Raw genomic sequence first — 12,800 nt, forward strand, 5'->3', positions numbered from 1 at the left:
GGTGCAGGTTGGGACAGTAATTAGCCTTCCCTTGCAGGGCAGTCTCTAGGTCCTCTGAGCTCCCTGTATCTACTTCCCTTCTTCTCTGCTTCTTATCACAGGGAGGCACTCACCATTCTTCAGAGGCATCTCTTGGGATTTGTTGAGTGGGTGGTTATTTAACACTGTCCTCATTAACAGAACCACCGAGTCACTGCAGTATTGGGCTAACAAGGCAGGGAACGGTGACCACCCACAATAGACCATCAATTCTCCAGTGGTCATTGGGGGTGTGGAAGAGTGGATTCAGCTGTGTCTGCATGTTTTCCATGAATATACAACTGAACAAACTTGGGTTCCCAGGCACCCCAAAGGAGGCAAGTTCTTAAAAAGAGCAGAACCAAGGGCACTTGGGTAGCTCAGTCGGTTAAACATCCAACTCTTGATTTCCGCTCAGGTCATGATCTCAGGGTCCTGGGAGCAAGCCCCACCTCAGGCTCCACACTCAGCACAGAGTCTGCTTGTCCTCCCCCTCCGCTCCTCCCCCTGCTCACGCACACATTCTCTCTCTCAAATTAAAAAAAAAAAAAAGCAGAACCTTGGAGTTCCCATCAGTAAGGACCCGGTATAATTTCTATCAGATGCAGGCCCTATTTCACATTCCCACATGTTGGGTTTGTCTTAGGACTTTTCCCAGAGAGGATTTAACATCTGATGTAACAGGCAAGGGTAAATTAAGGGTGGTGTTGACTGTATGATAAGAATATCACAGACATGGGATGCTGGAGTAGTTGAGACCATGTCTGTGGAGTTGGGCCACCTGGGGTCTGAATCCTAGCTCTGCCTGTGTGACCCTGGCCAAGTTACTTCACCTTTTTCATCAGTGAAATTGGAATCATACTATGTGCCTCAGAGGGTTGCTTTACATTTTAAATGACATAATACAGGTAAAGTATTTAGGGTGGTGGTACCTGTCCAAAAGATGGCAGCTTTATTATTAGGCCCTCCCAACTAGTAAATTCTTCTTAGAAAGCCAAGCAGTCTCTTAGATCCCAAAGGCAAATCATGTTTCCAGAGCCTTGGGAAAACTTGCTAGCTCACAAGTTATCTTGGGAACTCCATTCCTGGCACTAAGCTGCCTGAGAACACTTTCCCCATCCTCTTAAGAGATCAAATTAAGGTAACCTTGCCCAACACTGATTTTACTGAGTAGCTTGTCCCAGATGTGACTGGTAGGCTATCTCCCCTCTTCTCCACTAACCTGTACCCACCCTCTGCTGAGGTTAGCTGCTTTAACACTGGACATGGGCAGTCTTCTGAAAACCAAGTGAGAAGACCCAACCAAATGGCCTTTTCCTTAAGTAGTTAGGCGTTCATCCCCAAAACCAGGCTTTGCTCTAGCTCCTTAAAAAACATTGAAATTTCCCAAAGTCTTTGAGAGATGACAACCTGTAGAGAGATTACAACCCCACGACAGAGCAATTCAGCAATGAAGACTGCTAACTTTTAAAAAATCTTGTTGAGTCTTTTACAATGCATTTTATTATTCTAGGGATACTGTTCAGAAATTGCCTGGTGGTCTCCATGAATTTGGGTTGGTAGTTATGCAGAACTGTATGCACAGAGAGAAAAGCAACGAATACACTTGTTTCTCAGCACCACTTAGAGGTGATTATGGCTCTCGGCTGGGTGTTTCTACTCACACTGCCTCCTTTAGTCCTTACAACAGTCCTGTGAGATTGAATTACTATCGTCAGTTTACAAACAGCAGTTCCATGTTTACCAACGTCACATAACACCTTGTGAGGGCAGAGCTCCTTGAATCGATTCAAGTCTCTGTCTGTGAGTCCAGTGCTAGCTCTACCCCACGGTAAATACAGTTTGTTGATGTACATTCTGTCTTACCAGTGTTATACAGATTTATATCAAAGCCAAAAAATGAGGGAGACCTACAATAAGAACATAAAAAGTTAAAATTTAAAGGCTAATTATAAGCCCAGTTCCCTGACACCTCATGTCTGAAAAGCTCTCCCCAGGGACATTTTTATAGTCTCATATCTCCTGCCACAATATCTTGAGAGAGGACGAAACTCAGCTGTAGCCTCATCAGAAAGGTTGCCAAAGGGATGCAACTATTCCCACAATGCACTTGACCACTGAACGAACTACTCGTTTTAGAAAACCGTACAGAGCAACTAGACATTCTGGACATTATGGAAGCTGCTCAAGGTCATGAACTCTGCTTTGCTCTCTCAGTGTCTAAAACAGGGCCTGCTTCTGAGCAGGTGCTTGACAAGCATTTACTGAATGAATGAATGAATGAATGAATGAATGAATGAATGAACGAACAAACAAATGGTAGTAACGGTCATTATGGGCTCACAAAGTGTTTTCATGAGGTGAAGTCATCCCTTCCCCGATCTTGGAATGGAACATGGAAACAGTTACAATGCCTGGACACACGCTTCAGGCATTTCGGAGGTGATTTTTTTAAATAGGAGCAAACAAAAACAAAATAAAACAAAAACCAAAAAAAAAAGAAAAAATCACTTTCTTAAAAGTTATAACAAGAATTTGGCTTTGTAAAATTTTCTCCATCCTAGACAACCTCCCAGAACCACTGATTGAGAAATCTTTAGCCATGTGAAGGAAAATTTGCAAAATAATGATTCATGCAATGAATGGGGGGGGGGGCAAGGGCATAGATTTTTCACTACTCTTGAGCCCAAACTCTGACTTCTGAATGACTTATTAGCTGTATGACCTTGGGAAAGCCTATTTAAATGTCAGCATCCTCACTGGTAAAATGGAATATTTAATTAATTTAGTTATTGCAAGAATTAAGAAAGATTAACAGTGGCACTTAGCAAGCTCAATAGACGTGAGTCCCCTCCCTCGCCTGTCTCACTTTCCTTCCCTGCTCTCTCCTTCTCTGACACCCAGATATTCTAAAACCATAAAGGTAGGTGAGATCATGTAATTAATTTTTCAATGTTCTTATTCCTCCCGTTCAGAGACTTTTTAAAAACATGAGTTGGAGGAGCTCTAAGTTTTCCACTCATTTTTTTCTGAGTGTTAGAACTAAGATATTACGTCCTATTATATAACAGAAAAACAGAGAAGCTAAGGGCTAGGACATAAAAATTATTGTTAACTAGACAGGCAATACAATAAAGAAGAAGGATGTAGCTATTTTTCTGTTGTTATCTCTAAAAGTGGTTGAGGAGATACAATGGAAGAGGAGGTGGTCTGTGCTTCTGAAGTTACTGCTGTCTTAGAAGCTTTCACAGGGACATCTGTTGACTTTTGCACAAAGGAAGCTGAAGGGGATCAAGGCGGAGTGGAAGAGACTATGGTTCACAAGGGAGCCACATCTGTTTGGTATGCTCCCAACTGAGAACGCTAGACTTCAAAATAGTACGGGTATCCTAGTTAAAGTAGGATCCAGGAACAGATGAAAGATTTTATTTCCCCCCATGTGTCAATGGCAGAGATCAACAGCTGTTCATATGCTTTAATACCTAACTGAGGGTGAAGACTTCACATCTGTCAGTATTTTCCGGTCCTGTTTCCTTGGATCGCAGTGGGGAGGAGGTGAAGTCTGAACCCCTCCCAGTTCCCAGGCAAGAACACAGAAATATGCCTGGGATTCAAAGCCCTAATGCTAAGCAGAGCTCCCCATTTCTCATCCACCCGGGGTCTGCTGTTTGCAGAGAATTCTTCTTTTACTTTATCCTGACAGACATCTTGATCATTTCCATGATAATGACTCACGGCAGAACAAAGATCAAAAAGAAGAAAAGTAGGCTGGAATCAGGGGGAGGAAGAAGAGGAGGAAATGAATTCTAACAGAGAAAGTGGCTCCTAAAGATAAGTTTTTTCAAAAGAGAGCAAGAATATAATCCAAGGGCAAATGACAGCCGTGCACAGGATGCTGATAAAGACCTTCAGGGTAAAGCCGGCGGTTTTTACTGACCCCTAACATTTCGCGTTGGAAAAATTAAACAGAGAAAATTAGCCTCTATGAAGGCAAAGTGCAGGATAGACTGAGGGTGCTGTAAAAGGGATTCAGTGCTTCTGTTTAACTTCTGATCACCAGCACTACAGACATGCTGGGACTTTATAGAGATGATTTTGTCCTCCATTCTTCCATCCACTGATCTGTCTATCCATCCATTCAATAACTTGTAAGGCACCAAGACTAGACTTAGTACTGGAATAGTCAAATGAATAAAAGACATTCCATACCTTTACGGGACTTACATTCTAATGGGTGAAAGCCTTCACAGAGGACATGGTATAAAGGATGCAGGAGAAATTCACTAGTTAGAGAAGATGGGGGATTCCAGAAGGAGAAAACAAGATGGATAAAACCAGGGAGGTAAGAAACGGACTGTTTCTGGAGGGAATGAAAAGCAATCTGGGCAGTTAAACAGAGTAGTGGCAGGTGCTTATTACAAGTACAGATTCTCAGGTCTCATCTAAGAGAGTCTGATTTAGTTGTTAAGGGGGAGGGCCAAAGAATTTGCATTTTGAACAGAAGGCCCATATAATTCTGATACAAACAAACGTTTGACAACTCTAACTTCTATTGATTAACATTTCCCCAAAGATGCTAATGGTGCTTCATTAAAAAAAAAAAAAAAAAAGATATAGGTTCAAATTAGGAAATACTACATACTAAAGTATTCCTTTCTCGGACATTTATAATGCACATTAGCATATTAAAGTCCTGCAGTAAAGAAATTGTTTTCATTCAGCAGTTCCCAACTTATTTTCCATGGACGAAAGAAAAAAAAATCATGGTGCACCTATTAAGATCTCTCAGAACTATGTACTATGAAGCAAAGGTTGGGCAGAGCTGAAACAGAGGATTCTGACCAGGTGAGTATGTTCTGCAAGCCCACTGAATGGCTCAGGAAATGTCTGGAAAAAGACAGCAAAGTCAATGACTCGGGGATATGGCGGCATCTGCTGATTTTCTCCAAGTAAAGTCTAAAACCATCTATGATGTCCTAGTTTCCAAGCCGACTGCCAGAAGCTTCCTTACTCTCAAGTAACACACCATGGCTCTGCGATGTTATTTCTGGTCACCAATTCTATGTGGTAACCACGGCTGCCAGAGACAGCAGAAGTGCCCAGAGTTCAAAGCATCAAGGAGCAGAAACAGAAGAGGAAAGACAAAGAGGACATATCCTTGCCCACATTTATTTATCTTTATTGTTATCACATGTTCTGCACTGAGCACTGGCAGTTGGGGAAATTCCTCCTAGCAACAAAAGACGCCTCTGACAGTCAAAAAATTACAAAAAGATATGAACCTAAGAACTTCCCATCCCCCTGAGTTGCCTATTATATGGCTGGGGGCGTTTTGGAACCCTGCCTTCTTCCTCCTGTGCTGGTGAGCCAAGAGAGTTTGCACAACCACACACACCACCTCCTTCCTTAGCAAGGAACAGCACAGAGCAAGAGCATGAGAGAGCTGGACAAGTCAAGGCAGCACAGTGGTTCTGAGCGAATTGGTTTGTGTGCGGAATATTTCAAGATGTACATACTGCCCTAATCAATGTATACACGTTTCTCCCCCCCAGTATTAGCTTAATCACTTCCATACCCCCCCCCCACCTCAACTTCCCATATGCCACATAGGGACACACACATCCCATCTAGAGGGGATTTCGACAATGTGTTCCAAATGCTTCTTTTATATCCCAAACCATCTCAGAGCTTTTTAATACTACTGTCCAACAGCACAAGTATTTTTTCAATCATTCCACAAATATTTCCTGAGTGCCTACAAAGGTTCCAGGGCACTGTGCTAGACACTGGAAACACAAGAGTAGAAGTAGGGGATTGTTCCTTCCTATTGAATCTCAGGCTTAAAAACACAAAACAAAACAAAACAAAACAAAACAAAACCCCTGAATTTTCAATTCAGCCTGTCAGTGCATGGAAAATCCAATTAGCAGCAGCATAAATAAATATAAAAGGGAGATAAGGTTTGGTCCTTCCCCTGGAAGAGTTTTATGGCTCAGAGCACCAAGCAAATGAAAGCATTTGCATTTCAAGTGTCCTAGTGGGTCCAGCAGCCTATACAAGTGTCCACAGTTAACAGTACAGCCTAGAATTAATAAAAAATGATCAGGAGTGGGCAGAACAGAATGCCAGAATCTTTATTTCCCAAGAATGCCAACCCCTGTTTGCTTGATCCCCAAATAAGCTCATGGATTCTCACACTAGGATTCCCTAACCTGAGAGATGTATACCAATAAACGCACCAGACTTATTGTAACTTTAACTAGTTAATTAGCCAAAAAATGAAAATTCTACCAGGATAACTGGGTGAGTTTGGAGTCTAGTCCTAAGGAAGCCAGCAAGATCAAATCTAACATTTCACCAAGGCAATGTTCCCAAGCATGTGGTATGTGTACCACTGAGGTCCACAAAATAATTGTAAGTAGTCTGCAAATTTTTTAATTTCAAGGAGGTTCTTGGGTATGGAAAAAACACACTGCAGGTATGGTGGAATTTAGGGAAACATCGATATGGTGTTCCCCAGCATTCAAAGACGAGAAGAAGCCTCTGCAAACTTACTGGGCTTGGGTGGGATGCACCAAAATAAGCAAGAAGCTGGTCATGGACTTACCCACACAGGTTGGAAATATGTCCTCATTGTTGATCTGGACCTCGATCCAATCCATTAGAAGGTTCATGTACTGGGGAGCTGGCAGGGCAGTTGGCTTCTTGTACTTGAGGTCATCCTGCCACCGATACTCGTATTTGGGGCCCCCTGACATCACGGGGCAGGTCTGCTCGGTGCAGAACTCACAGATGGTACCATAGATGAGGTTGATCCGATTGAAGAAGTCCACCACGTGCACCGCCACCCAGTCGTTCTGGTCCTCCCCACTGGGCAGCTGCACAGCCGCCTTCAGGTCCACGCCTGAGTTGAGGGATGCCTGAGCCCGTTTGTGGAGCTCAAATCTCTGTGTGCCAGGTTCAAATTTCCTCTTGGGCCGGAAGGTCTTGTCCTTGTTGAACACCTGCTTCAAGGCTATGGACATGGTCTTCTCCTTCTCTTCCTTTTTTTTGCAGGAAGCAAAAAGGCACCTAGAACTTTTCAGGGAGAGGTCACAACCCAGCAGGGTTTTCCACTGCCAGCCGTCTGGCCCCAGGCTTGCGGTCTGCAGCTTTTAATCTCTTTTAGGCGGCCCCTTCCATCTTCTTCTTGAATAGTCTCCAAGAGAACCTCATGTTTCTTTCTAAAGGCTGAAGAGAAAAGGGTCTTCTTAGTACCCGGTTTGCATTTAAGAAACAACAAGAGCTTAGATCTGGTTTCCACCTTGCTTCTGACAGTACCTACTTCCACCCAGGTATAAGGATGTCAAGGACATGCCCCTCCCCACCCTGGCCCCGAGCATCTGTAATGGTGATTCAAACCATACAAACAACTCTTTTTCTTCATGGCCTTGGTCAAATCTCTGGCAACTCTTCCCTATGTGGTCACAGACTAATGGACTCTCCAAGATGTTAATGTGAACATGTTAGTCAAGGCGCCATCCCCATCCCACATATGCTCCTTTTTAGAGCATCTGCCCCACTCCCCACTGCCTTTATTGAGTAAGCATGGAATCGCTACCCCATGCTCTTAAATAGAACTGATTGGATCAGGGGTGGCTATCACACCAGGCTGGCTAATAAGAATATCTCTCAGGGGAATTTGGGATCAGGGCCCAGCCTTTGTCAGGCATTGTTCCTGAGAAACAATGAAAACTGGGCCTGGTTGAGCCCTATTTGGACCACATGCAGTGCAGTTAAGAAAGCTGCTCTGCTGAGAGGGGAGGGAGGAGAGAAGACTGAGGAAGGAAGGAGAGTGAGGAGGGGGGGAAGAGGAGGAGGGGGGAGAGGAGAAGGAAAATGTCACTGATATCCAGAGAAACATTCAAGAGCACAAGTGGCTATAGGGAAAAGGAGACAAGAAAAAAAGAGAAACAGTGAAGAGAGTGGATTCTTGAGTTCCTGGTAATCTTCTAGGAATTGGTTCCAGTTATTTCTAAAGCCTAGCTGTGATTCCAGCCCTTGAGATCCATAGGTTTTCCCTGAATTAGTCAAATAAATCCCTGGTGGATCAGTTGCCTGGGTGGCTTAGTCGGCTAAGCATCTGCCTTTGGCTGAGGTCATGATTCTCACTCTCCCTCTGCCCCCCATTGTGCTCATTCTCTCTCTCTAGTGCTCTCTCAAATAAACAAAATCTTTAAAATAAATAAATAAATAAATCTCCTGTTTTACTTCAGCTAATTTGAGTGGGTTTTGTTTCTTTCCAAGAATCCTTAACTACGATGGCATTTATCACCCCTATAATACTTTATCCTTTACATCTTTGATATCATACCCTAGAATTCTGAGGAAGAGGTGTACAACAAAACTTTCTGTGATAACGCAAATGTTCTATATCTTTGTTGTCCAATATGGTACCAACTAGCCATATGTGGCCCTTGAAGTGTGGCTAGTGTGACTGAGGAACTGAATTTTTCATTTTATTGAATTTTAACTAATTGAAATCCAAATAGCTACCTGCAGCTAATGGCTACCATTTTGGAAAGTGTAGCTTTGGCTTTCAGTGCTCTCTTCTTTATTATCTCACTTGACCCTTACAAAAGCCTGGTGTGGTTTATAGTAGATTTGTAGTAGTTACCACTGTCCCTGCGTCTCTAAGAGGTAAACTTACTTGCCTAACAACGTCCCATAGCTAGTATGGGCATAGTTAGGATTGCAATCGAGTTTCTTGACTCCTAGTAAATATTCTTTCCACGTAGCCTTATATTCTAAAAAGTGATGCCCTTCAACCTGTCTTTCCTGCTGGTTCCACAAATTCCCTAAAGACCACAGGTATAGATCGGCTGGAGGTAACGATTGTGTGCTGTGACTTGGAAACAGAGAGGAGAAAACTGACCCACTTGTGGATCAAGTCCTAGCAAAATGGGCCGGCCACCAAATGTGGCCAGATTCAGAAGAGCCCATCATGGAATCTGCTACAATGAACTTGGAGCTGATACCAGTGTACTGCACCTGCCCTATTTAGATGGGTTTTTGCTATTCCACACTCAAACATGGCTCAGTGATGCAGTCAACCTTAGGTTATTCAGGTAAAAACATAAAAACAAAAACACCCGAGACATCCGTGCTCCCTCTCACAGGCTGATCATTCAGGTGCGTGCCCCCTTTGGCCACACTCTGCAGTCCCCATCTGCTCACTTCCTTCCTCTTACCTCACTCGCTTTCTATTAGGTTTTCCCTGAAATGCCACATTGACGAGGGTTTTTTTATTCCCTCCTCACGCGGTATTGAGCACTAACCCCCAACCCCCATGGAGATCCATGTGGAAAAGCAGGTCCCTTGGCACTCTCTGCCTGAGACCGTCTGTGAAATCACACTCCTGGGTGCTTCAAACTATCACCACGAAGGAAATCACCACACAAACTCTGCAAACCCTAGGGAAAGAAAGGGGTCATCTCTCCCTGAAAAGAATACCTTCCCAAAGGCTTAGTCTGCCTGGAAAGACGTTGGAGAAAACTGAGGGCCCTAAAAGTGCTTTTCCAAAATTAAAATATGAGCTAGAGGTTGGGAAGATAGAGAAAGGATGGTAAGGTTGTTGGTTTTTTTTGTTTGTTTTGTCTTTTAAAATAGACAATAGTGGGGCGCCTGGGTGGCTCAGTCAGTGAAGCGTCAGACTCTTGGTTCCACCTGAGGTCATGGTCTCGGGATGGTGAGATGGAGTCCACCTTGGCTCTACACTCAGCTCAGCCCGGAGTCTGCTCAAGATTCTCTCTCTCCCTTCTCCTCTGCCCCTCCCCCCACGTGTACACTCTCTCGCAAATAAATAAAATCTTAAACAAAACAATACAAAACATCAGGGCACCTGGGTGGCTCAGTCCGTTAAGTGTCTGCCTTTGGCTCAGGTCGTGATCCCAGGGTCCTAGGACCGAGTCCCCAGCCGGGCTCCTTGCTCGGCGGGGAGCCTGCTTCTCCCTCTGCCTGCCGCTCCCCCTCCTTGAGCCCTCTCTCTCTCCAAATATATAAATAAATAAAATCTTAAAAAAAAAAACCAAAAACAATAGTCCCTCTGTCTAAATGCTTAATTGCTGACAGAAAAGCAGCAACCGCCCAAATGCCGCCCCTTCATGTCTCCAGCAAGTAAGACTCGTCGTTCTGTTATTCTGAAAATGAGGGTGCCATCAGTTTACCATGGTCCTCAGAACAATCTTCTTTCGTCGCCTTACATGACCCTCAGCATCACTTGTTGGGCTGTTTCCCTGGGGCCTGGAGTATCTGCTTGCATGGACACCAATGTGAAACCTTCCTCCTTACCCTGGCAGGCTACTGTGCACACCCCGAAAGACCCTCTAGCAGCTCCGATGACAGGGTGTGAACAACACAGAATAATCATAGCAAATCCTCGTCACAAAGCCCTGCAGTGGCCGGTACGCACAAACATTCCAGTAAATACTAAAACCTCACATGAAGTTTAGAGATTTTTCTTCCAGAGACACTTAGATAATGAACTTGAAGATACCAGTCTGTTGAACTGGCTGGGCATTTATTCAAAACTTTAAGCAGCTTTAAAGCCATTCCTTCTTTTTGCCTCAACGTAAAAGGCTTACTGGAGGGGAAAAAATCATCTTTGGAGGATTTTTTCTTAATCATGTCCCTTAGCGTGCCACTACTGGCTACCATTTATTTTTAAGATTTTATTTATTTATTTATTTGACAGAGAGAGAGAGGCAGCGAGAGAGGGAACCCAAGAAGGGGGAGTGGGAGAGGGAGAAGCGGCTTCCCGCTGAGCAGGGAGACCAACACGGGGCTCGATCCCAGAACTCTGGGATCATGACCTGAGCCGAAGGCAGATGCTTAACGACTGAGCCACCCAGGCTAGCATTTATTAAACTCTACTATCCACCAGATCCTTTATGTATGTTATTAACATTTTAATCCTCACTATAGTCTTGCATGGTGGATGCTTTTATGACCACTTAGCATAAAAAGAAACTGAGACTCAACTAGATTAAATGATTTGGCAGAAATCACAAAATTAGTAGATGGTAAGGCTAAATTTTGAACACAGAACTCTCTGGCACTGAAACAAATGTGACTTTTTTTCTCACTAAAGCTGCTTTAAAATCTCATAAACATTTTTATGTTTTCAAAGCTCCTTCACATGTAGATTTCAAAACTCCTCACAACAAGACCAAAGGAAGCTAGAACAGGTGGTATTTTTATCTCCATTTTACAGATAAAGAAACAAAAACTCTGATCTCCTCTAATGCTTGTTCTAAATGCATTAGCCATTCTGACATGCTCAAACATGAGGATGTCTCTTCTGCTCAAACTTTTTCACCTAGAATAAAGCTCTCTGGAGATGGGATAGATTGGTGGGTGGGCCCCCATGTTTAAAGACATTCGCAATCCAGGATGGATAATAACAATTTCATCATACCACTGAATGGCTGAACCAAAAGACATCTATGTCTTTCTTTGAGTGTCAAATGCTGTATCGGGGCAGATACTCAGAAGAGTTTTGAAATGAAACACGAACAGGAAATTCACCTGGCCTTACTGACCAACTCAGAGCCCCATCACGACCCCTGCCCATAATTTATACAGTGAGCTTATTAAATGGTTAGAGCTGCACTTCTCAGATGTTAAGGTGGGATCTTGTTAAAATGCAGGTTCAGATCCAGTAGGTCTGGGACGATGCCTAGAATGCATCTGCATTTCTAACAAGCTCCCTGGTGATGCCAAATCTACTGTCCTTGGATGACACTTTAGGTCACTAAGAGAGCTTGTTAGAAATGCAGGCACTCAGGGGCGCCTGGGTAGTGCAGTCATTGAGCGTCTGCCTTCGGCTCAGGGCGTGATCCCGGCATTCCGGGATCGAGTCCCACATCGGGCTCCTCCTCCTCTCTCACTCCCCTGCTATGTTCCCTCTCTCGCTGGCTGTCTGTCTGTCACATAAATAAATAAAATCTTTAATAAAAAAAAAAAAAAGAAAGAAATGCAGGCACTCAGGCTTCGCCCCAGACCTAGCAGATCTAAGCCTGCACTTTAACAAAATCTCAGAAGTATACCCTTTGAGGAGCACAGAGTTGGAGGGCTTGCCTGACTGGCTGGGTAAAGGGGTAACAAAATAAACTTCCCATTTGTTGTTTTGTCGACAGTTTGCTTCATAAACATAGTCTTCAGTTGTGTGTGTGTGCGTGTGTGTTTAAGAAGAATGAGGGGAAACTCACTGTTTTGAATATAAATGCCTTGACAGATGGTGACAATGTCCAGGTCTATTGATCTGGATTGATTTGGAGAGCACAGTGCCCAGAACCCTGGAGGTATCCAGTGAATAACTTTCCATAAATGCCAGACAGAATGTGGATGCCGCTAATGGTGGGGCAGCCTCATGCAGAAAAGCTTCTTTGACTAATGAAAATGTAACACTAGCAACAGCACAGTTGTTATTCTCTGTCCTTGTCCAGTCTCCAGAAAGGAAAGAACAAGTCATAAGTTTTGCCCCCTGGGTAGAAGCTATAATCAAATTTTATGTTATGAATAGCATCCAGGACAATGCTGGTTCTCAATAAAACTCCGAAGCCAATTGCTCATTCAGTCAATGGACATTTACTAAAGACTTTTTATGTGCCAGACTCAAGGCTAGGCATCACAGACACAGAGCTAACGAAAACTTGTGTCTGCCTTTGAAAAGCCCACAATTTGCCGTCTAGTTTGAGGTTAGTGCATTGGCTTTTGCTTTAGAAGCTACAAAGTTAAATGCA

General features: G+C 43.7%; 1 protein-coding gene across 2 annotated transcripts in view; it reads right to left on the reverse strand.

The window, feature by feature from the left end:
• Positions 1–12,800, reverse strand: part of MOB3B (MOB kinase activator 3B) — a 209,217-nt gene that overhangs the window by 132,298 nt on the left and 64,119 nt on the right. For both annotated transcript variants that reach the window (XM_040631490.1, XM_040631491.1), the window contains exon 2: positions 6,626–7,248. In XM_040631490.1, coding sequence (XP_040487424.1) covers positions 6,626–7,043 — 418 coding nt within the window. In that variant the 5' untranslated portion in view covers positions 7,044–7,248. The remainder of the gene's footprint in view (positions 1–6,625; positions 7,249–12,800) is intronic.

The sequence above is a fragment of the Ursus maritimus genome, unplaced genomic scaffold (genome assembly GCF_017311325.1).
Source record: "Ursus maritimus isolate PB19 unplaced genomic scaffold, ASM1731132v1 scaffold_17, whole genome shotgun sequence".
NCBI classification, from domain to species: Eukaryota; Metazoa; Chordata; class Mammalia; order Carnivora; family Ursidae; genus Ursus; species Ursus maritimus.